The 27,111-nt window shown below is 44.7% G+C and overlaps 1 protein-coding gene across 1 annotated transcript; it reads left to right on the forward strand.

The window, feature by feature from the left end:
- On the forward strand, positions 1-27,111 carry tonsl (tonsoku-like, DNA repair protein). Its single transcript, XM_055864345.1, has 28 exons — positions 1-399; positions 694-789; positions 1,824-1,966; positions 2,272-2,455; positions 4,591-4,720; positions 5,139-5,310; positions 5,650-5,764; positions 5,952-6,100; positions 6,362-6,514; positions 6,690-6,815; positions 7,029-7,227; positions 7,441-7,487; positions 7,619-7,708; positions 7,798-7,870; positions 11,461-11,624; positions 11,758-11,881; positions 12,362-12,603; positions 12,793-13,264; positions 13,487-13,674; positions 14,118-14,212; positions 14,689-14,845; positions 17,497-17,575; positions 17,888-18,195; positions 20,551-20,722; positions 20,998-21,173; positions 26,216-26,289; positions 26,429-26,562; positions 26,642-27,111. Exons 1-28 carry the CDS (start codon positions 375-377, stop codon positions 26,839-26,841), a joined length of 4,287 nt encoding a protein of 1,428 aa, XP_055720320.1. The 5' UTR covers positions 1-374; the 3' UTR covers positions 26,842-27,111.

Here is a 27,111-nt window from a genome sequence, read left to right on the forward strand (position 1 = left end):
CGAAGAAGAATAAACATTGGCGGGATTTTATGGAAAGTTATTGAGACGACAACAAATGATTTTAGCTACAAAAACGGATTAACGTTATACATCGGATTATGTAGGAACTATGGTTCATGATCAAGAAAAATGTGAGTGTAGAAATCGTATAATGAGGTAGTCAGTAAAGTCGAACAGCAGACAGAACAATAAAAACGGTAGCTGATGTTAGTGTCTTCACAATCACTCCTAGTTAGCCAGCTAATTTAGCTAGCTATCAAGCCAGCCGTGTAACGTTAGTACCTTACTCTGTCAATGATAGCTAGCTAGCTAGCTTGCAGATCTTCGATTTATTTGGTCAGTTCTGCCTAACGTACGCTTTCAAACGGGACAAGATGAGCATTGCCCGGGAGATAAAACGTAAGTTGCTCACCTTTACTCCGATCATGTAACGATAAGTACTAGCTGGCTAACGTTAGTTGCCAAAAGCTGCATTGGCTGTTAGCTAAACTTGCCAGAACGTTTTTATATATATCATGATTGCCTGGTTGTTGTTGACATGATGTTGAAGGTGTGGCAACGCGAGACTATTGTTGACCAAACATACCTCATACCAAGGCATTCTGGCAATTGTCATTTGTGTATATTTGTGTGTGTGTGTGTGTATGTGTGTGTGATATATATTATTTTACACACACATATTTTTACCCACAGAACTAGAGAAAGCTAAGAGTAAAGCTCAGAGCAATAATAATCTGAGAGAAGAGGCCAGTCTGTGCAATCAACTGGGAGAGGTGCTGTCACGAAATGGTAATGTGGTCATCTTTTTACTGTATTGCATAGAGAAAGTGTCAATTTAGTCATATCTATTCTTTATGAAACTCGAACATAAAAAGACCATGAGTTTTGGTATTTTAACAAATCCATAGAATAGTCCTTTTGGAGGAAGGATTGTTGACATGTTTGTATTAAAATTATTTCTCAGTTATGCTATTAGGAAAGTTGGCATATTTATGACATTTTGGCCTTTTCCCAGGCCTCCTTTAAGACTCCATAGGGTTTCATCTTTAGGTGATACGAAGCAAATGTTGGTTTTATATGAAAATGTACCGCTTGCTCTGTAATATGATAGTATTTTGACTTCAATAACCTTTTTATATTAATATTGAAAAATATAAACATGAATATTGAAAATAGAACATTTTAGATTTTAATATTTGTAATATTATTGAATATAATATACTCTAAGGGAATATCAAAGTTCCAGGGTGTGATCTCTGCTACTTTTAGAGTTATGATCCAATTTGTAAGCAACACCGACAGAGTGAATGTGAAAATGGCCGCCCTCTGTTGGCGATCCCACTCTGGAACTTTGATATGCAATAGAGTATTATGTTCAACAATATTGAAACATTTGCCAAATCTAAGATTTGGGATTTCAATATTCATGTTTATATTTTTCAATATTGAAAAATTCATGTTTATTTGATTCAAATCAAAAATACTACTCCTATTACAGAGCAAGCGTTAAGTTTCATATGACCCCAATTTTTGTTTTGTGGCGTCTACAGATGAAACATGGAGTCTTAAAGAAGGCCTGGGTGAGGCCAAAATGTCATACATTTAGCAATTTTGAGTAATTATTTCTCAATCATATTTGACATTTGTATCTAACAGCATATGTCAACAATCCTTCCTCCAAAGGACTATTCTATGCTTTACATTTCGAGAAAATCCCCCAAGTCATGTTCTTTTTTTTTGTCAGGGTTTCATGAGGAATCATTTAATCATCATGTTTTTTCTTGATTCATCTCTACGATTCTGCACATTTTGTTTCCTATCAGGTGATTATGGAGCTGCCATTGAGGAACATCGTCAGGAATTGAAAATTTCCACGGCAATCCATGACGTCATTGGACGTGCAGTGGCAAATCGTAAGATCGGGGAGTGCTATGCGGAGATGGGGAACATTGCGGCGGCTTTGAAGGTGAGTGAACAGCTCAAGCTTTACTCTCTGATCCTCTACCTGCTTTTGTTTCAGATGGGCACATTACTTGGGATGCCAACTGTCCGCAGGACTGGAACTTCAGATTGGTCTTGTGCTACACATTTGGATACATTTTTGTGACTAACTATGCAGCCTGAAAGGCACAACAAGAACAGGCAAAATGTTTAATACAATCAGATTCTGTACTAACCAACAGTTTATTACAATAGTATCCCCACCATTTCACTTGTTGCCAATCATACACAAGCAGAGTATATTAATTAAGAGTGTGTATTTGGATTCAGCACCAGCGACGTCATCTTCATCTGGCTCGCGACGTCAATGATCATGCAGAGGAACAAAGGGCACTGGCCACCATTGGAAGAACCTTCCTCTTCCGCTACGAGTCTGACCAATCGAGGGAAAGCTTGAAGCATGCGGAAGATGCCTTTAAGAAGAGCCTGACTATTGTTGACAAAGAACTGGAAGGTGTGTACACATTTTACTATACTTGTGAGTACCACAAGAACAGTAAACCCAACAAAAATTCGGAGAATTGAGGACATTTTGCCGGTCCTCACACATAAAAAGGGTTTTCTTTATTTAAATTTTATTATTTGTAGAATAATATTGAAGACATCAAAATTATAAAATAACACATGGAATCATGTAGTCATCAAGTGTTAAACAAATCAAAATATATTTGAGATTCTTCGAAGTAGCCGCTCTTTGCCTTTGCTCTTTGCTCTTTGCCGTGTGGCTCAGTTGGTAGAGCATGGCGCTTGCAACGCCAGGGTTGTGGGTTCAATTCCCACGGGGGGACCAGGATGAATATGTATGAACTTTCCAATTTGTAAGTCGCTCTGGATAAGAGCGTCTGCTAAATGACTTAAATGTAAATGTAAATGTTGATGACAGCGTTGCCCGCTCTTGGCATTCTCTCAACCAGCTTCATGAGTAATGCTTTTCCAACAATCCTGAAGGAGTTCCCACATATGCTGAGCACTTGTTGGCTGCTTTTCCTTCACTATGCAGTCCAATTCATCCCAAATCATCTCAAATGGGTTGAGGTCGGGTGATTGTGGAAGCCAGGTCATCTGATGCAGCACTCCATCACTTTCCTTCTTGGTCAAATAGCCCATACACAGCCTGGAGGTGTGTTTTGGGTCATTGTCCTTTTGAAAAACAAATGATAGTCCCACTAGGCGCAAACCAGATGGGATGGAGTATTTCTGCAGAATGATGTGGTAGCCATGCTGGTTAAGTGTGCCTTGAATTCTAAAATCACACACTGTCACCAGCAAAGCACCATCACACCACCTCCTCCATGCTTCACAGTGGGAACCAAACATGTGGAGATCATCTGTTCACCTACTCTGCGTCTCACAAAGACACGGCGGTTGGAACCAAAAATCTCAAATTTGGACGCATATGACCAAAGAACAGATTTCCACCAGTCTAATGTCCATTGCTTGTGTTTCTTGGCCCAAGCAAGTCTCTTCTTATTATTGGTGTCCTTTTAGTAGTGGTTTCTTTGCAGCAATTCGACCATGAAGGCTTGATTCACGCAGTCTCCTCTGAACAGTTGATGTTGAGATGTGTCTGTTATTTGAACTCTGTGAAGCATTTATTTGGGCTGCAATCAGAGGCTGGTAACTCTAATGAACATATCCTCTGCAGCAGAAGTAACTCTGGGTCTTCCTTTCCTTTGGCGGTTCTCATGAGAGCCAGTTTCATCATAATGCTTGATGGTCTTAAAGCACAGGTGTCAAACTCATTCCACGGGGGGCCGAGTGTCTGCGAGTTTTCGCTCCTCCCTTATACTTGATTGATGAATTAACATCACTAATTAGTTAGGAACTCCCCACACCTGGTTGTCTAGGGCTTTATTGAAAGGAAAAACCAAAAACCTGCAGACACTAGGCCCTCCGTGGAATGAGTTTGACACCCCTGTCTTAAAGTAATGATGGACTGTCGTTTCTCTTTGCTTATTTGAGCTGTTCTTGCCATAATATGGACTTGGTCTTTTACCAAGTAGGGAAATCTTCTGTATACCACCCCTATCTTGTCACAACACAACTGATTGGCTCAAACACATTAAGAAGGAAAGAAATTCCAAAAATTAACTTAACAAGGCACCCCTGTTAATTGAAATGCATTCCAGGTCACTACCTCATTTAGCTGGTTGAGAGAATGCCAAGAGTGTGCAAAGCTGTCATCAAGGCAAAGGGTGGCTATTTGAAGAATCTCAAATCTAAAATATATTTTGATTTGTTTAACACTTTATTGGTTGCTACATGATTCCATATGTGTTATTTCATTGTTTTGATGTCTTCACTATTATTCTACAATGTAGAAAATAGTTTTCAAAAATAAAGATAAACCCTTGAATGAGTAGGTGTGTCCAAACTTGACTGGTACTGTGTGTTTGTGGGATGGCTTTTATATATGAATCCAAGTGAGGCAAATAAATGTGTGAACAGAAAAGTCACATTTTTGGGCATATTTGGGGCCCAGAGTTTTTCCTGAACACTTGATCTGATCAGGATAAACCCCTGGGCCTATTCATGGTTTTCCGTCTTTCTCTTCCTCCTGTACAACGCTTCATCTCCTCTCACCCTCAGGAACAGTGGGTGCTCTGGAGCTGAGTGAGATGAGGGCTCGCCTGTACCTCAACCTTGGGCTGGTGTGTGACCACCTGGGGGAGGCCAAGCAATGCAGTGAATACATCCGCCTCAGCGTCTACATTGCAGAGTAAGAGCTCACCTCAACCTGGGCCCGTATCCACGGGAGATCAGTTTGGCCTTTTACATCATCATTGATAAGATTATATGGACAGGTGGGATTCTGATCCTAGATCAGCACTCCTACTCTGAGACGCTTTGTGGATGCGGCGCTGGTCTGTCAATGGTAACACGGTTAGCACACCATGACACCAACGCTTGCTGTTCAGTGGCATCGGCTAGACTACAGATACACCTGCAATGCCACACATTTAATAGCAGACAGAACATGAAGTACAGCCCAATACAATGCCACACTGTAAATATATACCTAGGTCTAATACACTTTGAACTAGGACCTAGAGTAAGGTTCAAGCCATGGCATCCTTGTACCTTTCCTAATATCTTACCTTTAAGTGAGTTGGTGTCCCTCTGCCTTGTCTGTATAGGAAGAACCAGCTCCTGGAGGATTTGTACCGTGCCAACTTAAACCTGGGCAACATCTACTTCCGCAACGGGCACCACTCCAATGCCCTGCGCAGTCTGGAGCAGGCCAAGGAGTGTGCCCGCAAGATCAAAGACAAGTTCAGCGAGAGCGAGTGCTTCCACTCCATCGGCAAGGTAAGGAGTGGAAATTCTCTTGGCGTTCGATTTTTCATTTTAAATGAACACACTAATTCAGTCAGTAATAAAGCATTACAGTTGTATGTTAGAACTGACTTCACATTAACAGTATAAGCTAGTGTGTGTGTGTGTGTTTGTGCGCATTTGGCTGTGCATTCAAGCATGCGACAGGGTTTCGAGCCTGGGTCTGCACCTGCCCATTAAAAGCCTGGGTATTGACTCGCAATGCAACTCTTCAGATCTTAAGCAGGGTTTCTCAAGGGATCACGTGAGGGTGGTCACTCAATCACCTCTGTTACATGTGTCTCTATGTACGTTGTGTGTGTGTGTGTGTAGGTGCAGCTGTCTCTGGGGGACTTTGTGGCGGCCAGGCGTTCCCTGAAGAAGGCCTTCACTCTGGGCTCCCAGCAGGCTGTGGAGAGGGAAGCTGTGAAGAAGGCCTTCAAACAAGGTGAGAGAGAGAAGCTTGTTTCTCCATCTCTGGGGTTTTAAGAGAAACAGAGTGGGGCTGGGCCACACATGTCAACATGGACTGGGCTTTCTGTGTCTGGGGGAAAATGTCATTTTCATAGATTCAATGGTTTTTCTTACTCTTGCAGCAACTTTGAACTCTGTGTGTGTGTGTGTGGTTGCCGTAGCGATTCGGGGCAGTCAGCTGGAGGAAGCAGTGGGGGAGCTGGGTGACGAGGGGCGTTCCCAGGAGGCTGTGGGACTGGCGGAGCAGCTGGGGGACCTCTATTGTAAAGTGGGATGCTACCACAACGCCCTGGACGCCTACCGTACGCAGGTGAAAACATCACACTCACTCAGCCCCACACAGTCACCACTTCCGGTGTCCATTTTCACTTCCTGTTTATTAAAGTTGAACTATTTAAATCACTTGCCTGGATGAGTACACATCCATCCAAACGTTCCCTATCCCCACTCCCGCCGTAATGTATACCTGTCAGTCTTGTGTGTCGTGAGCTGCATGAACAATCCATGTATTTATTGTGTAACATTGACCTATCCAATGACATGACACTTGTCTGTTGCCGCTGTTCGGTAGCTATCCAGTGCAGAGGCGTTGGGGAAGCCTGCTCGGGAGCTGGCTGTCATTCACGTGTCCCTGGCTGCCACCTACACAGACATCAGGCAGCATGACAAGGCTGTGGAGCATTACAGACAGGAGCTGGCCCTCAGACAGGGCAACCCCAAAGAGGTATGACCTGCCTGGGTGTGCCTGGGACTCAGGCCTGGGGCTGGACAGAATGGGGCTGGATTTCTTAGTCTGGGCTTGTCATATAGAAAAGTTTCCTTTGGTGCATACTATCTTATCAGCATTGACTGTGCTTCTTTTAATCCATGCTCACGTCATTTTTGTTTGTGTTTGTCAGGAGTGTAACACGTGGCTGAACATCGCAGCAGCCCAGGAGGAGAGTGGGAGGACCGTGGAGGATGTGGACTGTAGCTACGACACTGCCCTGCGCTGTGCACAGAGCGCTGGCCAACCCAAACTACAGGTACTGTAGGTTGTAGTGGTCCACTGACTGGGCTCACCATAGAAATATGCTAATTGTTCCCCCCCCCAGTGAAATGAAAAGCACTAGGCCTGTATAGATCAAATATTTTTTTTCTACGGACAGCAGAAACCGCGTTTTTCTTTTCCATCTTCATTTTATTTATTTCTCTCTCTCTTTCTTGGTCTCTCGCCTTCCCGTCGCTCTCTTAATCAGAGGCGAGTCCTGAAGACGTGGCTAGCTGCCCAGAGCCGCAGGGGCTCGTCGCAGACTGATGACACGCAGGCCAGGCTAGAGGAGCTGTGTGCCACCGAGGGCTGGAGTCCTGAGGGGGGGAGCGAGGGAGAGGAGGACGAAGAGGAGATGGAGAACAGTGAACCCATGGAGGACAGCGATATCCAGCTTTCAGACTCTGGTGAGTGAGACTACGGTCTCCACAGCTATGTTTGTCCTCTGCGGGCATCTATCATATGACAGAATAAGCACATTTTACCTCAGTTTGAGCTATCCAGTCATTTAGTTTAGCATACAGGATGTTGCTGAATAAAGCAATGAAAATTGGCACTGCTTTGGCAGATTATTTACGTCTGGCTAATTGTCTGAGTGTCTTTCTCTTGTCTCTCCGTAGAGGACGATGACAAGATGGTCTGTAGCGGCAAGAGAAAGTCGGGTCGGGTAAGTGCCAGATTTGTCAATGGTGGCTTTGTTTTTGATTTGTCTGGGATAAAAAAAAAATGTTGCTTGTGTAAGCAGTCTGCATTCAAGTTACTGAAAGAAGCAGAGGCTCATGTCTGTCTCGATTTCAGTGGAACAAGAGGAATGAGAAGGGGGAGACATCTCTCCACAGAGCCTGTATAGATGGGAACCTGAAGCAGGTCCAGTACCTGGTGGAGCAGGTGATTGGAACTGGGTTTATACTCCTACTACTTCTCTGTGGCTATGGTACTGTCTATGGTAGTATTCAGCCAGTATGTCTGTGTCTCAGGGTCATCCTGTCAACCCCAGGGACTACTGTGGCTGGACTCCTCTCCACGAGGCCAGCAACCACGGACACACAGGTAACAGTTAAAAGTATGCAGAAATGAATTTTAATAAAAAATAAATCCACTGAGTAAATCTAACATCCCGATTCTCGAGCTGCAACACACAGACATGTAAGGGGTTTGTGTCAACGGACATGGAGGTTAATACATCATTATTGGACGTAGCTACCCCTTGTTTGTTGTGATGCTGAGTTTGCCGACTGTCAGCTGTACGTAAACACATGGCCAAATCCCTTTTCCACTCCGTGTGTTGTGGAAAGGTAAACACGGATTGTTTCAAGCTAACGTTAGCGAACATAAGCTGGACATTGTGGGCTCTAAAGTGCCAGCAGTTCACCTGCATTTGCTAGTGAAAGAAATGAAATGCAAATACAAGTGTGAGTGTGATATACATTTATTTCTGCATCCCATTCGTTGTATTTTCCATGTAACATTACGAGGATCACGCAACCTGATAGACTGTAACTGTAATTATGATCCACGTCACAAAAAAGCATTACAAAAGTATACGTAATCAAAATAAATATAAACATCTTGGCATTAAATGGAGTCGGGAGTTTAGAAGACGGCGCGATGAAGAATGAATGAGTGTCCTGTATTAGCTATAGAGGCAATGCTTCTAAAGTGCCTTTGCACTAGATTTGAGATTTTATCAATTTCAAAGATCTGAAATGATGCATGCGTTGCAAAGAAATCCAATAGGCACCTTTACATAGGCTGAAACACCGGACTATTCTAGCGAACAGCGTTCAGATTCCCTTTGCAGTAGACTACTGAACAGCGGTCAGATTCCCTTTGCGGTAGACTACTGAACAGCGGTCAGAATCCCTTTGCAGTAGACTACTGAACAGCGGTCAGAATCCCTTTGCTGTAGCCTACTGAACAGCGGTCAGAATCCCTTTGCTGTAGCCTACTGAACAGCGGTCAGATTCCCTTTGCTGTAGCCTACTGAACAGCGGTCAGAATCCCTTTGCTGTAGCCTACTGAACAGCGGTCAGAATCCCTTTGCGGTAGCCTACTGAACAGCGGTCAGAATCCCTTTGCTGTAGCCTACTGAACAGCGGTCAGAATCCCTTTGCGGTAGCCTACTGAACAGTGGCCAGATTCCCTTTGCGGTAGCCTACTGAACAGTGGCCAGATTCCCTTTGCGGTAGCCTACTGAACAGTGGCCAGATTCCCTTTGCGGTAGCCTACTGAACAGTGGCCAGATTCCCTTTGCGGTAGCCTACTTAAGCTTTGTGTAGCCAGTTTGCAGTCTGTGTCGATGCGATCTAGTGTTTTTTATTTTATTTATTTTTTTATAAATTTCACCTTTATTTAACCAGGTAGGCTAGTTGAGAACAAGTTCTCATTTGCAACTGCGACCTGGCCAAGGTAAAGCATAGCAGTGTGAACAGACAACAACACAGAGTTACACATGGAGTAAACAATAGACAAGTCAATAACATGGTAGAAAAAAGAGAATCTATATACAATGTGTGCAAAAGGCATGAGGTAGGCAATAAATCGAATAATTACAATTTAGCAGATTAACACTGGAGTGATAAATCATCAGATGATCATGTGCAAGAAGAGATACTGGTGTGCAAAAGTGCAGAAAAGTAAATAAATAAAAGCAGTATGGGGGTGAGGTAGGTAAATTGGGTGGGTAGTTTACAGATGGACTATGTACAGCTGCAGCGTTCGGTTAGCTGCTCCGATAGCAGATTTTTAAAGTTGTTGAGGGAGATAAAAGTCTCCAACTTCAGAGATTTTTGCAATTCGTTCCAGTCGCAGGCAGCAGAGAACTGGAAGGAAAGGCGTCCAAATGAGGTTTTGGCTTTAGGGATGATCAGTGAGATACACCTGCTGGAGCGCGTGCTACGGGTGGGTGTAGCCATCGTGACCAGTGAACTGAGATAATGCGGCACTTTGCCTAGCATAGCCTTGTAGATGACCTGGAGCCAGTGGGTCTGACGACGAACATGTAGCGAGGGCCAGCCGACTAGGGCATACAGGTCGCAGTGGTGGGTCGTATAAGGTGCTTTAGTAACAAAACGGATGGCACTGTGATAAACTTCATCCAGTTTGCTGAGTAGAGTATTGGAGGCTATTTTGTAGATGACATCGTCGAGGATCGGTAGGATAGTCAGTTTTACTAGGGTACGTTTGGCGGCGTGAGTGAAGGAGGCTTTGTTCCGGAATAGAAAGCCGACTCTAGATTTGATTTTGGATTGGAGATGTTTAATATGAGTCTGGAAGGAGAGTTTGCAGTCTAGCCAGACACCTAGGTACTTATAGATGTCCACATATTCTAGGTCGGAACCGTCCAGGGTGGTGATGCTAGTCGGGCGTGCGGGTGCAGGCATCGAACGGTTGAAAAGCATGCATTTGGTTTTACTAGCGTTTAAGAGCAGTTGGAGGCCACGGAAGTTGATTAGGAACCGTGTCTAAAAAGCCAAGACTTGTGAGCTGGCCCTGGTGATTGGTCCTGTTTTGAGAGGTGACAAGCGTTCCTCTACTATAGAGACTGAACTTGGTGTCCAAGGCAAGCTGGATCTGAAGACCAATGCAGATGTCAGAAATATATTTTCTTCTGCAGTAGACTACATGAAATTTCCATTTGGAGATGTGCTCCTCCAGCATGCAGTGGTCGCTGACATTGCCAACAGGCAGACAACCAAGTTCTCATCCCTCAACTTTTTCCATGGCACGCTTTCCCTGCGTTATTCCCGAGGGAGCCTCTGTTGATCTGGTGGAAGATGAGTTCAGACTCTATCAGGCAACAACCTTTGAGCAGAGTCTGGTCAACATGCGCACGGATCAGGCCTGGAGAGAAATCGGCACAATGAGAAGGGGGGGGGGCAGCCTGGTCTACTCCCACCTTTCGGCTGGGGATATTGGTCATATTCCATAGCAATGCGGAGTGCGAACGAATACTCAGTCTCGTTTCCAAGAACAAAACCCAGTACAGAGCCTCCCTCAGTACAGACATGCTGAGTGCCCTCGTTACCAACTAGGTTTCAACGATTGCCAGAGGAACTGTTTGCCACAGAGAAGTCTACCCTGATGCTCTGCTGCGTGAGCCTAAATCTGCTAGCTACCAGGCAAATCTGTCTCCAGAAGATTTGTTCTCACCCACTGTTTCCTATCATAGCTTTTTCATTTTTATTATGGATAACATGTTTATTTGATACTGATGCTCTGCTTCAAACATTTATCAGAGTTAAAAAAAAATTTTTTTCGTGGATAAGACGTTTGTACATTTTGTACCTAAACAAATAACTGTGTTATTTTGTTTAATAAAATAAAAAAACTTCAAGAATGAAGGCCCTTTGTGTGTTCTTTCTAATTACATCTTGTTAGTGACTTTTACCATATGTGTAAATGGAATGCTGTCAAGAAGGTACTCCAACCTTTTATAGACTTCATTTGGTACAATTGATCAGACTCACACAGTGAGCGTTCGGGGGGGGGGAGGACTTTTTGGCACTTGAGTTGAAACCCCAATTTGCCGCGCGCGTCTGGTACTCTATAAAGCTGGACAGGGTTGGCAGGTCTGGACTTAATCAACATTTTAACCCTCATCTGCTTCTCTCTCTCTCGCCCTCTGTTCTCTCTCTCAGATGTGGTGGCTCTGTTGCTAGAAAGGGGGGCTGACATTAACGACCCGGGGGGGTCACTGTGTGAGGGGGTCACCCCCCTGCACGACGCCCTCTACTGTGGACACTTCCAAGTGGCCAGATTACTGGTGGAGAGGGGGGCCTCAGTCACTGTCCGCAATGCCAAGGTCAGGACAAGATGGTGTGTGTGTGTTTTGGAGGACTGTGCGCATGTTTGTTTGGGGGGGGGGGGGGGGGGGGGGGGGCATGCACCTGTGAGTGTTTGTGCAAGTGGCTCATGTACGTCTGTGTCCCCCTCAGGGTGAGACACCCCTGGACAGCCTGCGTCTGTGGCAGAGGATGTACAGAAGAGAGCTGGACCAGGAGGCTAGACATGAGCTGTCCAGCACAGAGGAACTGCTGAGGAGGGCCCTAGCAGGGTTAGGTGAGGCCTACATACTTCCTCTGGTGGGTGTAGGCCTATGCAATACAAGAAGGCTAGAACAGTGAAGAGTGGTTTATATAATGAAACTGTGTGGTTATGAGGCCTTTATGTTTGGGGTCAATTCCATTGAAATTCCAGTCAATTCAGAAAGTAAACCAAATTCAAAATGTTCCTCAGTGAAAAGCGTCAAAGAGAATTGGAATTTCAGTGTACTTCCTGAATTGACTAGAATTAAAATGAAATTGACCCCAACCTTGTTGTATATTCAATGTGTCACATTTAGTTTGTGTTGTGTGTGTATATATACCCCGTACATGTGAATTCATCATCTTACACACACACACACTGTTTGTGAGGCCTAAAATCTGCTTAATTAATGTCCACAAAATATGGCGTCTCACACAATATACATTCCTGTTGCTGTAAGGACGTTAACTATTCTACTGTGCGCTTAACTTTTCTACACTCTCTTTACCACAGTCCCCACCGCTCCCGCGGCCCCCAAGCCATTTGATGCTCTGCAGGACAGTCAGCTGTTTGATGCTGAGAACTCAGAGCCTCTGATCCCCACCGGAGGGCGCCATTCGTCCACCAACATCCAGCCCAGAACCAGGAGCCCCAAGGAGAGCGCAATACCACCTATCCCCAAACCGAGCCACTCCAAAGGCACAGCGGGGCCCCAACAACGACACAGAGGGACAGAGGCCTCCATCCTCTTTGGGGTACTAGTTGAATTACAACATAGGAAATTAGATGTCTGTCATAGGTTTGAAACCAAATCTCAATGACCCAGCACTTTACGACTGTCATAGAATCTCAGTCAAGAGCAGCGTTCATAAAGTTAGTTGTTGTGAAGCAGATTTGCAAGTGAGACACTGTTCCTGCTGACAAATAATCTCTGTCTTCCTCAGGATGACAGCAGCTCCTCCGACCACAGTGACTTGGATGGCGCGGTTAGCCCTCTGCACCCTGTCCGACCACGCCGACGTTTCCGAGCAGCCCCAGCTCCACAGGAAGCTCCCCCCAGCCAGGAAACAAGCTCTTCTGTTCCTGAAGCGAGAGAGTCTGCGGCACCCTCTGTCTTTGGCAGGGAGGAGTACCACAGTGCCATTCGCGGCCTAGGCAGTGCCAAGACCCGCCTTCTCTCCCAGAGCCTGCCGCAGTTCAGCAGCACACCGGCGGTGTCGTCCAATAGCAGGCCAGCGCTTGTTCCCGAGGAGGAATATCTGATAGATGATTGGCTGGAGAATGACATGGGCAATGTTCAGCCAAAGAAGAAGAGGAGAGTGGGGGAGGAGCAGAATGGAAGGCGGGACTTGAATATGTCATCAGGGGCCAGGAGTCAGAACTGTCGTTCAACCACGACTGAAATGGCTAGCAGAGGTGTGTAGCAGCTGCAATGATTACACGCACACGCACACACACATGCACACGCGCACACACACACACACACACAGCCCCATCTCTATACTTCAATGTAGAAACCATATGGAATCTAACAGAGGAGCACAAGCATATTCTTGTTACTATCTATGAACTATAAGGGGCAGTAATAGCCAGTGGAATCACAACCAGTTTTTTTGTTTTTGTTTTTTCGTCCTGCAGTGTCGACCTCCCTTAGTAGGGGTCTCCCTCTGCGCGGCATGACGCGGCAGGTGAAGATGACTCAGCTCTCAGGCATGGTAATGCTAGGCCGCCGAGAGGTCAGCAGGCCACAGAGTCCCACCGTAACTGACGACGACGACGACCCTCAAGCTTCCACGCCGCCTCAGACCCGCTACAGCACTCAGCAGGTCAGAGAGATCAAGTGAGATCCTACCTGGGTTCAAATACTATTTCAAATCTTTCAAATACCTTGAGCGTTTTCATTTAGTCTGCCTGGAGTGCCAGGTGGGCGGGTTTGCCCTTTTGGACCTTTTCTATTGGTTCAATTTTAACAAGCAAGCTCCATCAAGCACAGCGCGAGAGACAGTCAAGTCACATCATTATAGTAGCAGGACATATTAGGCTGTTACCGGCACATCGTTCATCAAGATTCTGTTTTGGACTGTCAGGGACGGACTTGCAAAGATATGTCGCAGACTCAGTTCATGGGTAGTTCATGGTTTGTAACGTAGAAATATATTTTACTAGACTGGTTCACCCATCACGGATCATTGACTTGAAAGGGGATTTTGTTCTAGTAGTTCTATTTTTATTGTTTGTAAAATTGTATTTCTCTGCCTCTCAACCTCAGGTCCCAAACCAGGCAGTCGCTGCGCCAATGCTTGCACCAATCAGAATGCGGGTCAGGGTTCAAGCTAACGTGTTTCTGATACCAGTACCACATAGGTTGGTGTCTTTGTCTTCCTGCATGTATGTGTGAAAGAGAGTGAATGTCTAAAGTGGTACATTTAAATTAAAATGTTTGTCATTTAGCAGACGCTCTTATCCAGAGCGACTTACAGGGGCAATTAGGGGTAAGTGCCTTGCTCAAGGGCACGGACAGATTTTTCACCTAATCGGCTCAGTGGTTCAAACCTGTGACCTTTCGTTACTTGCCCAACAATCTTAACCGCTAGGCTACCTGCCGCACTTGGGGGGCCCTTTTGGCCTTGCTTGAGATTCAGCTTCTATAATAAAATCAAAACCAACTTTATTTGTCACATGCGCCGAATACAACAAGTGTAGACTTTACCTTGAAACGCTTACTTACAAGCCCTTAACCAACAGTGCAGTTCAAGAAGAAGAAAATATTTTGTAACTGGGGGGGGGGTGTGCGTGCGTGCTCATAACACTGTGTGTGTGTGTAACACTGTGTATTCCAGCGAGGCAGACTCATGCACGGTGTCGTGGCTATGTGAACAGGCGGCCCAGCGTTACTACCAGGCCTGTGGCCTCCTGCCACGCCTTTCGCTGCAGAAAGAGGGCGCTCTGCTCTCTCCCCAAGACCTGCTACTGGCTGTTCTCCACACCAATGAAGAGGTGAGGCCAAACACTTACGATAGTGTGGAAATACACGTAAAACACCGGAGGTTGGAATAATTGTGTGAAAATGATAATGCACTTTTAGTGTAAGAGCTGTTTGAAAAGATCGCCTGAAATTTCAGCCTGTTTTGGTAGGATGGAGTAAATTAATTGATAGACCAATAGGAAACAGTTCCAAACAAATTATATTAGTCACCTGTGCGTGGGATGTCATAAGGTGAATGCACCAATTTGTAAGTCGCTCTGGATAAGAGCGTCTGCTAAATGACTTAAATGTAAATGTAAATGTGCCGAATACAACAGGTTTAGTAGACCTTACAGTGAAATGCTTACTTACAAGCCCTTAACCGACAATGCAGTTGTAAGAAAATACCTATAAAAAATGTAAGAGAACAATAACAAATAATTTAAGGGCAGCAGTAAATAATAATAGCGGGGCTATATACAGGGGGTACCGGTACAGAGTCAGTGTGCGGGGGGCACCGGTGTCGAGGTAAATGAGGGAATATATACATGTAGGTAGAGTTATTAAAGTGACTATGCATAGATAATAACAGAGTAGCAGCAGCGTAGGAGGGAGGGAGGGGGGGGGGGGGGGGGCAATGCAAATAATCTGGGTAGCCCTTTGATTAGCTGTTCAGGAGTCTTATGGCTTGGGGGTAGAAGCTGTTAAGAAGCCTCTTGGACCTAGACTTGGCGCTCCGGTACTGCTTGCCGTGCGGTAGCAGAGAGAACAGTCTGACTAAGGTGGCTGGAGTCTTTGACAATTTTTAGGGCCTTCTTCTGACACAGCCTGGTATAGAGGTCCTGGATGGCAGGAAGCTTGGCCCCGGTGATGTACTGGGCCGTACACACTACCCTCTGTAGTGCCTTGCGGTCGGAGGCAGAGAAGTTGCCATACCAGGCAGTGATGCAACCGGTCAGGATGCTCTCAGTGGTGCAGCTGTAGAAGCTTTTGAGGATCTTAGGACCCATGCTAAATCTTTTCAGTCTCCTGAGGAGGAATAGGTTTTGTTGTGCCATCTTCACGACTGTCTTGTTGTGCTTGGACCAGTCAGGAAGTCCAGGATCCAGTTGCAGAGGGAGGTGTTTAGTCCCAGGGTCCTTAGCTTTGTGATGAGCTTTGAGGGCACTATGGTGTTGAACGCTGAGCTGTAGTCAATGAACAGCATTCTCACGTAGGTGTTCCTTTTGTCCAAGTGGAAAAGGGCAGTGTGGAGTGCAATAGAGATTGCATCATCTGTGTATCTGTTGGTGCTGTATGCACATTGAAGTGGATCTAGGGTTTCTGGGATAATGGTGTTGATGTGAGCCATGACCAGCCTTTCAAAGCATTTCATGGCTACAGAAGTGAGTACAACAGGTCGGTAGTCATTTAGGCAGGTTACCTTAGTGTTCTTGGGCACAGGGACTATGGTGGTCTGCTTGAAAGATGTTGGTATTACAGACTCAGTCATGGAGAGGTTGAAAATGTCAGTGAAGACACTTGCCAGTTGGCCAGCGCATGCTCGGAGTACACGTCCTGGTAATCCCTCTGGGTCTGCAGCCTTGTGAATGTTGACCTGTTTAAAGCTCTTACTCATATCGGCTGCGGGGAGCGTGATCACACAGTCGTCCGGAACAGCGGATGCTCTCGTGCATATTTCAGTGTTATTTGAATCGAAGCGAGCATAGAAGTAATTTAGCTCGTCTGCTAGGCTCGTGTCACTGGGCAGCTCTCGGCTCTGTTTCCCTTTGTAGTCTGTAATCGTTTGCAATCCCTGCCACATCCGACGAGCGTCGGAGCCGGTGTAGTACGACTCAATCTTAGTCCTGTATTGACGCTTTGCATGTTTGATGGTTCGTTGGTGGGCATAGTGGGATTTCTTTATAGGCTTCCGGGTTAGAGTCCTGCTCCATGATATGGCTGGTCTACCCTTTTAGCTCAGTGCGAATGCTGCCTGTAATCCATGGCTTCTTGTTGGGGTATGTACGCACAGTCACTGTGGGGACGATGTCCTCGATGCACTTATTGATAAAGCCAGTGACTAATGTCGTGTACTCCTCAATGCCATCGGAAGAATCCCGGAACATGTTCCAGTCTGCAAGCAAAACAGTCCTGTAGTTTAGCATCTACTTCATCTGACCACCTTTTTTTGAGAGTCACAGAGTCACTGGTGCTTCCTGCTTCTCTGCCAATAACAGCTCATTTTCCCCTGCCCACTCCGACATTCCTAGCAACATTTTTGTTGCTAAGAAGCTATTTTTGTTCCTTTTTGACCTTTTTAATTGTAAACATTCACACTGAGGTACCTAATTGTTACCCAGAAATGATTTGATATTGAGATAAAAACTGCTGCATTGGACCTTTTCTAACCACTGACACAGGATCTTATTTAATCCCTCAGTCTAATGGTTAACATTAAGAGTGAGGATAGGGTCATCTGATCCTAGATCTGTCGGTAGAAGAAACTCCTACCTTGAAATTGGCATAAGTAGGAATGTGACATTCTGCTACTTGTGCTGATAATCTGGAACAGCGCTGCCTCAGTTATAAATGGTGATGTGAAGGACTGCAATATTAGACGCACAAATGTGTAATCTCTGCAGTTGTTCATGTAGTGAACATAACTAAATAAGGAAAAGGCTGATGATTATGTTCACTGCAGGTCCTGGCTGAGGTGTGTTCGTGGGACCTCCCCCCTCTTCCTGAGCGCTACAAGAAGGCCTGCCACAGCCTGGCAGTGGGTGAGTATGTGAACAACTGATAACCTCCCTGGTTAATGTCCTGCCCGCGGAGATGTGCGAGTAAGGGAAGGAAAGGGGGAAACCTAGTCTGTTGCGCAATTTAATGCATTCAACCTAAATGTGTCTTCCGCATTTATCCCAACTCCTCTGAATCAGAGAGGTGCGTGGGGCTACCTTAATCGACATCCAGTTCATCGGTGAATAACAGAATTAAACGTTTTGAGAGTGTATGCCTAAATTACTGGTATTTGAATGCCTGAAGTGCATTGTTAATCCATGCCATGTTTTTCTGTGTGTGTGTTGTCTCTCTAGAGGAGAACAAGCGTGTGGCTCGTCTGTGTGAGGTGCAGGATGGCAGTCCCTCTGTGTCAGTGTGTGGCCTCAGCCTGCCCCCCTCCTCCCTCTCCCCTCTCCTCCGTGCCCTCAAACTGCAGGCCAGCCTCACCCAGCTACAGCTGTCTGGCAACCGTCTCCACGATGACCTCTTCCCTGAGTTGGTCGCCGCTGCCGTCACCATGCCTCGGCTCCGCCATCTGGATGTGTCCTCCAATCACATCACGGGGGAGGGGCTGAAGAAGGCGGCGAACGCCTTGGAAGGGCAGACTCAACCTGCTTTCCCGGTAACCACACTGAACAAAAATATAAACGCAACATGCAACAATTTTTAAAAAGATTTTAAAGTGAGTTACAGTGCATATAAGGAAATCAGTCAATTAAATAAATTCATTAGGCCCTAATCTATGGATTTCACATGACTGAGAATACAAATATGCATCTGTTGCTGACAGACACCTTAAAAAAAAGGTAGGGGTGTGGATCAGAAAACCAGTCTATCTGGTGTGAGCATTTGCCTCATGCAGCGTGTCACGTATAGAGGCTGTTGATTGTGACCTGTGGAATGTTGTTCCACTCCTCTTCAATGGCTGTGCGAACTTGCTGGATATTGTGGTGGAAAATCGTCTTACAAATACAGTGGGGCAAAAAAGTATTTAGTCAGCCACCAATTGTGCAAGTTCTCCCACTTAAAAAGATGAGAGAGGCCTGTAAATTTCATCATATGTACACTTCAATTATGACAGACAAAATGAGGAAAAAAAATCCAGAAAATCACATTGTAGGATTTTTTATGAATTTATTTGCAAATTATGGTGGAAAATATGTATTTGGTCAATAACAAAAGTTTATCTCAATACTTTGTTATATACCCTTTGTTGGAAATGACAGAGGTCAAACGGTTTCTGTAAGTCTTCACAAGGTTTTCACACACCGTTGCTGGTATTTTGGCCCATTCCTCCATGCAGATCTCCTCTAGAGCAGTGATGTTTTGGGGCTGTTGCTGGGCAACACGCATTCATCTTCCAGGAATTGTGTATAGATCTTCGCGACGTGGGGCCGTGCATTATCATGCTGAAACGAGGTGATGGCGGCGGATGAATGGCACGACAATGGGCCTCAGGATGTTGTCACGGTATCTCTGTGCATTGAAATTGCCATCGATAAAATGCAATTGTGTTCGTTGTCCGTAGCTTATGCCTGCCCATACCATAACCCCACCATGGGGCACTCTGTTCACAATGTTGACATCAGCAAACCGCTCGCCCACACAACGTCATACACGCTGTCTGCCATCTGCCCAGTACAGTTGAAACTGTGATTCATCCGTGAAGAGCACACTTCTTCAGCGTGCCAGTGGCCATTGAAGGTGAGCATTTGCCCACTGAAGTCGGTCACGACGCCAAACTGTAGTCACGTCCTGGTGAGGACGACGAGCCCGCAGATGAGCTTCCCTGAGACGGTTTCTGACAGTTTGTGCAGACATTCCTCGGTTGTACAAACCCACAGTTTCATCAGCTGTCTGGGTGGCTGATCTCAGACGATCCTGGTGGTGAGAAGCCGGATGTGGAGGTCCTGGCCTGGCGTGGCCACACGTGGTTGTGAGGCCGGATGAATGTACTGTCAAATTCTCTAAAACAAAGTTTGAGGCAGCTTATGGTAGAGAAATTAACATTAAATTCTCTGGCAATAGCTCTGGTGGACATTCCTGCAGTCAACATGAAAATTGCACAGTCCCTCAACATTGTGTTGACAAAACAGCACATTTTAGTGGCCTTTTATTTTCCCCTGCACAAGGTGCACCTGTGTAATGATCATGCTGTTTAATCTGCTTCTTTATATGCCACACCTGTCTAGTGGATGGATTATCTTGAAAATTGAGAAATGCTCACTAACAGGGATGTGAACACATTTGTGTACTAAACAGAGAAAAGCTTTTTGTGAATATGGAGAATGTCTGGGATCTTTTATTTCAGCTCATGAAACATTGGACCAACGCTTCACATGTTACGTTTTATATTTTCGTTCAGTATAAATAGGATTGATTTTGTATTTACTTAGTTTGTTTGTATTTACTTAGTGTAATTTGTAAGAATAGTTTCTTATTTTCTAGTGAAATACTCTCAGCTGGAACGCAAGTGAAGCTATGAATGTCAGAAGGCCTTTTTTGTTATCCTTGAATGTTTTAGCATCCCAGAATGTTGTTTCATAAACATATGCATCACTATGGGACTGACGTATAATACTCACCTGTAAGGCTCTCGCGGTGCCCCTATATGGACTTGTAGGGGCCCAGGATTCTGTACCCTATCTTCAGTGATGGTTTACAGGACACTGGTCTGTGTAATTTTATATTGTTCTATTCTGCACAGAGGTCATGTTATTTAAGAATAGTATATGGACTGACCAAAAGTTTGAATCAATAATGTAGTATGTATGTGTTCACTATTGTTGCTCACCTATAGGTTCAGCAACGTGTCGCAACAACGTGTCGATTATTCATATCTAAACTATAAGAACAGGATGACTATGTAAAGGATGGCGTAGTGCGGCTACATCAAGTCCGCCTTGCTACATATGGATGGATGTGTTGATGGCTAGCTAAACAAAATGGTCGTCTCTTCCCTCCCATCTCTCTCTAGTGTCTGGAGGAATTGGACCTGAGTGTGAACCCGCTGGGTGATGGTCTGTCCCAGGCCCTGTCCTGCCTGCTGTCAGCGTGCCCCCTACTGGCAAGCCTCTCCCTGCAGGCCTGCAACCTCACAGCCCGCTGCCTACAGCAACACCGTCTCCTACTGGCCAGAGCCCTGGCAGGTAAACAGGCTCATTAATATACCCTTTTCACACTGATATTCTAAATATTAGCATTAGCCACTCCAGAGTCCCGGGACCACCCATACATAGAATGTATGCATGCATGACTTTAAGTCGCTTTGGATAAAAGCATCTGCTAAATGTTATTTTATCATTTTTATTATTAAATATAATGTAAATAAATGGTGGAGACAACGCCAAATGGATGCATTGCTATCTGTTTGAGGTAATTTGAAATGTTCCAGAAGAATCAGTATCATCTCATCATCCCACAGGTACAGGGCACCTGAAGTCTGTGAATCTATCCCATAATGCTCTGGGCTCTACAGGCTTTGAGCTGGTCCTGAAGACTCTGCCTCTCCACTGTCTCACACACCTCCATCTGTCTGCCATCCGCTGTGGACCCGCTGACCACCCTGCTTTAGAACACCTGACGTCAGTCCTGTCCCAGGTACACAGCACAAGCAAACACACAAATGCGCGCGCTCACACACACACAAATTCAAATACTGCATCATTAGAATACTTGACATTAATTAAGCATTGTTTGGCTAAAGAACTGCACAAACTATCACATTCTCTAAGTAGCCTTAAGTGGGTGTAAATTTGTCCATGACGGTACACGAAAAGAAACTGATGTGCAATTACAAGAAATAAATTGATAAATGATAAAAAGCTTTTATTGGTATTTGTCCAAACAATTGGTTAGGTTTCTGGTAACTCTTGTTTCGCTGTAACCAGTAAACCCATACAGGTTACTGCCAAAATAAAGGAAACACTTGAGTAAATGAGGGATATAAAGTATATTGAAAGCAGGTGCTTCCACACAGGTGTGGTACCTGAGTTAATTAGTATAAAAATGCCCATCACTACCGTGTCCCACCATCTTGGCCTGGATGAGGACAAGGTTCTTGGCAGTCTGGCGAAGCACACTTCCAAGCAAGGGCTTTGGGATGGAGACGCAATATAGCAGTGGTCCCAACATATCTCCTTAGCCACCTGGTGGAAGGGACTTTGTGGATCTGAGGCTCTTTCCCCTGTTGCCTCGATCATCCTACAAATCCCACCACCAACAGCCACCTCAGAGCGCAAATGGTCCTTGTTTGGGAACACACACACCAAAGCACTCAACAGGCTGACCAATACAAGGGTTGAAAAATTGGTGGCCGTTCGGGCAAATGTGAGGCTTTTTGAGCCTGACAACGAGCCATCCTCAACAAGGTTGGAAGGTGACAGTGAAGATGAGGCCTCAGAGTCTGACGTTCAAGAGGTGGACATTGAGGAGGTCCAGGGAGAAGACATGGAAGCCTGAGAGGAAGACAACCAAAGCTTTAGTTTCTAGACTATAATTTTACAGATGTATGTTGAAAACATTTTTGGGAGATGCGATGGATCATTGGGGATCATTCAATAGTCCCTTTTGTTGTTCAGTGAAATCTTCCCATGTGAAGAGTCAACTCATTTAAGTTAAATTTGTAACTAAATAGTTTCTTTTTTTCTATTGGAAGGATTTAATCATTTGCAATTATGTCTACTTATGATAAGGTAAAAGGTTTCTGTCTCCATATGATATGGTAAATATATCCGTTGCAAAAAAACATCTACATTTAAGTGGTATTAATATTAATTTGCATATATTCCCATTAATTCCTATGTATTCCCTTTAATTCCCATATTCCTGTTAATTCCCACGGAAAGTTTCCACCTCTGAATGTTCCCCATAATGTGCAACCCTATACAGGATTATGAGATCTTATACATTTTCTTCTATGAGATCTCATCAGCTAACATCACTTTTTGTGAATTTTGTAAAAAGCTAACATCTGTGCTAACATGTAAAAAAAAAAAAAAAAAAAAAAAAAACTCTTTTGACGTCTAGCTAGCATGCCTTTGACGTCTAGCTAACAGACTTGGCGTACTTATTAGACGGACCCAAAGTCTCCTCGGGACAACATCGTTTGAGAAACGATAAAATGAGCACCTTCCCGCTGAAGAGATATGGTTTGCAGCCTGGAGCAAAACAATATACCATCCTTGCATTTTTGTTTGAGCTGGTAAGCAGAAGGGCTAACTAAACCAACTAGCTTTTTGGCGTAATGTAGCGTAGACTAGTTTGCGTGGTCGCTGTAGTGATGTGAAAATGTTGCGACTAATGTTGTAGTTCCATTTCTCTGACAGTTAGTGACTCGTTAGCAACTTACTTATTTTGAGCACATAAAGGCTCTCCAAGAACAAAGCGTGTAAGATATCTTTAGCCTGTGTTATGCCAAAAATAAGTTCTGAGGTTATCTCCCTATACCCCATTTATTTCCCCCATTCATTTCCCCTTTAGGAATGCCCAACGGAACGAGAGGTAGAAAATGCGAACTAATTTCCGCTTATTTAACACTTATGGGAGATTCTGGAGTGGCGCCTGAAAATTCTTCAACACAAACATGAAACACCTAATGATGGTATTTCTCATGGAAGAATGGTGTCACATCCCTCCAATATAGTTCCAGGCACTTGTAGAATCTATGCCAAGGTGCATTGAGGCTGTTCTGGCGGCTCGCAGTGGCCCAACTCCCTTTGTTGGGGTTTCCTTTATTTTGGCAGTTACCTGTACCACAGGTCTGAGGCAGGCGCAGCTGAAAGCATGTGGAAATAACATTTCACAGGTTGAAAAGGAAGCATGTCATTCACACTTATCTGCTGCACAACTTTGCCTTTGCTATTCAGGCCAAGAAACATGTGCTGATATGTTGAGGAAGACACAATGGTTGTATCTTAGTGTGTATAGCATTTGACTTAAAGGGGAGCTATGGCAAGGTTGTCTTCAATAGAGGAACAAATGTAGTGATAGTCCCCCTTGTAAGTAGGATTCATGTCGCCTAATGTTTAAGCTGGAGGCCAAGCTGAGAACTCAACATTGACATATTGGATGACATAGTACTAACTGCCTGGTATTAAGCAGATCTGGGTTCAAATACTATTTTACATTTCTCAATTACTTTCACATACTGTACACTTTGAAGTAAGTATTCAGATATTGTTTATTTGAAAAGACAAGTAGTTGAATATTTAAGCAATAAGGCCCAAGGAGGTGTGGTATATGGCCAATATACCACGGCTAAGGGCTGTTCTTAGTGCCAGGACACAGACCTTAGCCGTGGTATATTGGCCATACAGTGCATTCAGAAAATATTCAGACCCCTTGACTTGCCCACATTTTGTTACAGCCTTATTCTAAAAAGGATGAAATGAAAATTCCTCAACAATCTACATGAAATAACCCATAATGACAAAGCAATAACAGATTTTTAAAAGTTTGCACATTTGTTAAAAATAAAACATTTGTTTACGTAAGTATTCAGACCCTTTGCTTTGAGACTTGAAATTGAGGTCGGTGCATCGTGTTTAAATTGATCATCCTTGAGATGTTTCTACAACTTGATTGGAGTCCACCTGTGGTAAATTCAATTGATTGGACACGATTTGGAAATGCACACACTTGTCTATATAAAGTTCCACAGTTGACTGTATGTCAGAGCTAAAACCAAGCCATGAGGTCGAAGGAATTGTCCGTAGAGCTCCGAGACTGGATTGTGTCGAGGCACAGATCTGGGGAAGGGTGCCAAAACATTTCTGCAGCATTCAAGGTCCCCAAGAACACAGTGGCCTCCATCATTCTTAATTGAAAGACGTTTGAAACCACCAAGGCTCTTCCTAGAGCTGGCCGCCCGGCCAAACTGAGCAATCAGGGGAGAAGGGCCTTGGCCGGGGAGGTGACCACGAACCTGATGGTCCCTCTGACAGAGCTCCACCGTTCCTCTGTGGAGATGGGAGAACCTTCCAGAAGGACAACCATCTCTGCAGCACTCCACCAATCAGGCCTTTAGTGTAGAGTGGCCAGACGAAGCCACTCCTCAGTAAAAGGCGCACGACAGCCCACTTGGAGTTAGCCCAAAGGCACCTAAAGGACTCTCAGACCATGAGAAACAAGATTCTCTGGTCTGATGAAACCAAGATTGTGCAGCGACGCTCCCCTTCCAACCTGACAGAGATTGAGAGGATCTGCAGAGAAGAATGGGAGAACTTCCCAAATACAGTTGTGGCAAGCTTGTAGCGTCATACCCAAGAAGACTTGAGGCTGTAATCACTGCCAAAGGTGCTTCAACAAAGTACTGAGTAAAGGGTCTGAATACTTATGTAAATGTGATATTTATATTTTTATTTAAGTTTTTTATTTTTAATAAATGTGCAAAAATTCTAAACCTGTTTTTGCTTTGTCATAGGGTATTGGGTGTAGATTGATGAGGGGAAATAAACGATGTAATCAATTTTAGAATATGGCTGTAACGTAACAAAATGTGCAAAAAGTCAAGGGGTCTGAATACTTTCCGAATGTACTGTAGATCACTCCCCCCTGAGGTGTGTTATTGCTATTATAAAAGTAAATAACAGTTTTGTCATACCTGTGGTATACCACGGCTGTCAGCCAATCAGCATTCAGGGCTCGAACCACCCAGTTTATAATGAGCCCTGCGTGTTTATAAACTGGGTGGTTCGAGCCCTGAATGCTGATTGGCTGATAGCTGTGGTATATCAGACCGTATACCACGGGTATGACAAAACACTTATTTTTACTGCTCTAATTCCATTGGTAAACAGTTTATAATGGCAATAAGGCACCTCTGGGGTTTGTGATATATGGCCATTATACCACTGCTAAGGGTTGTGTCCAAGCGTTGGGCCTTCCTCTGACAGCGTTGTGCTTAAGAACAGCCCTTAGCCGTGGTATATTGTCCATATACCACACCCCCCCAGGCCTTTATTGCTTAATTATTTCCATACAATTGCGCAGTATAATTCAATGGCTATGAAGTTCATTCTTACATGTTCTATTTTTGAGCTGCTTTTGAAGGCAAAAGTTGAAATGAAAACATTGGCATTGTTTAATTCGATTTTCATAATAGCAAGCCCAGGATGATGGTTTGGTTACCAAGGCAACTACTGCCACTATCTAGCCAGTAAACTTGCTAGCTACTTCAGTGGATGTTGTCACATTTTCTAGCGGCAAATACGTTAAATTATAGCCATGGTATGTATAAAAGGGATAATCAACTCAGGGCTTTATGCGTTCTCTGAAAAATAATTCAACTCCGCTAACGTGTCGTGGAACACCTTCCACGTCATGCATTATTTTCCAGAAAACACATTTTTTGGAAATCCACTTGAAGTATTGGCATGTATCTGAAAAAAACAATTCATTGACTCAAATACACTTCCATCCATTTAACCAATAGAAGTAGTTGATTCGGGACACATTTATTTGAAAATACTCACACATAAAATAACTATTTGAAATATATGATCAAATACACACCCAGGTCTACTACTAATACATAGTTCTAATTGCCTGGTCAAGGGCACACCATGAGATCAGGGATTTGATTGGTCCCTTCCTGAGTCACGGAGGACATGGTTCTGACTGGTTCTTTGTGTGTTCCACAGGATGACTGCTCCCTGACCCACCTAAGCCTGGGGGGAAATGGACTGACGAACAACAGCGTGGCCACCCTCGCCAGGTGTGTGTGCATTTTGTGTTTTCTCTCTATTCATGTCACCCTTGTCCTTTTAGTTGAGCTGCCTGTGCCTTTTCCAAGTGTCCGCCCTCTGGTTTATGTGATTGTCCAGTATTGAGATCCGTATGTTCTGTGTGTCCAGATGTCTGCCTCTCTGTCCCTCCGTGGTGTCTGTGGACCTGTCAGGGAACCCGGCGGTGACCTCAGCAGGACTCTACAGCCTCCTCTCCGCCCTCCGTGATGCCCAGAGACCTTTGACCCATCTCAACCTCCAAGGTACATTAGGCCTATAGTAGTCTATTGGTTCTCAGTCTGTCTCTAAGTCCCTCTAATTTGTTCCATCTCTCTTTCTCAGGTTGTCAGGTAGCCGGCCCCTGGGACAGCTGTAGTTTGGACGGCCTGTCAGAACAGGTCCAGGACCTGCGGCTGTGCTCCCAGAGGCTCAACAAACTGGACCGCGAGGTCCTGCAGCAGACCTGGGGCCAGAGGAGTCCCGTGGGCCACTTCCTCTCCAGAGATGCCAAGTGCCTGCTCACTGCTGCCCCCTCACTGTGAGGACGCCTCATTGAGTTCTCACACCGTTAAAGATAAGTGTCACTTGGATTCCAATACATACACTTGAGATGATTTACACCCTTTGGTCCTCATATTTGAGGCATATTTTGGTGACACAGGCTGCAGAAGGATCTCAGAATGAATGATCTTGTATGCGTAATGTAGATATACTTTTCTCAGTGTGTTTGTGGGTGCGTTTATACATGTATTGTCTATGTATTTGTATGTATTCAATGGGAAACAAAAAAAATAAAGTGAACATGATTGTCA

The sequence above is a fragment of the Salvelinus fontinalis genome, chromosome 16 (genome assembly GCF_029448725.1).
Source record: "Salvelinus fontinalis isolate EN_2023a chromosome 16, ASM2944872v1, whole genome shotgun sequence".
NCBI lineage: Eukaryota > Metazoa > Chordata > Actinopteri > Salmoniformes > Salmonidae > Salvelinus > Salvelinus fontinalis.

What these genes read in the sequence shown, in the direction of transcription:
- tonsl (XM_055864345.1), top strand. Translation starts at nt 375, where the DNA reads ATGAGCATTGCCCGGGAGATAAAAC. An exon ending in TCACTGTCCGCAATGCCAAG is followed by an intron (nt 11,625 to 11,757) that starts GTCAGGACAAGA and finishes TGTCCCCCTCAG; the next exon opens with GGTGAGACACCCCTGGACAG. An exon ending in ACTGGCCAGAGCCCTGGCAG is followed by an intron (nt 20,723 to 20,997) that starts GTAAACAGGCTC and finishes ATCATCCCACAG; the next exon opens with GTACAGGGCACCTGAAGTCT.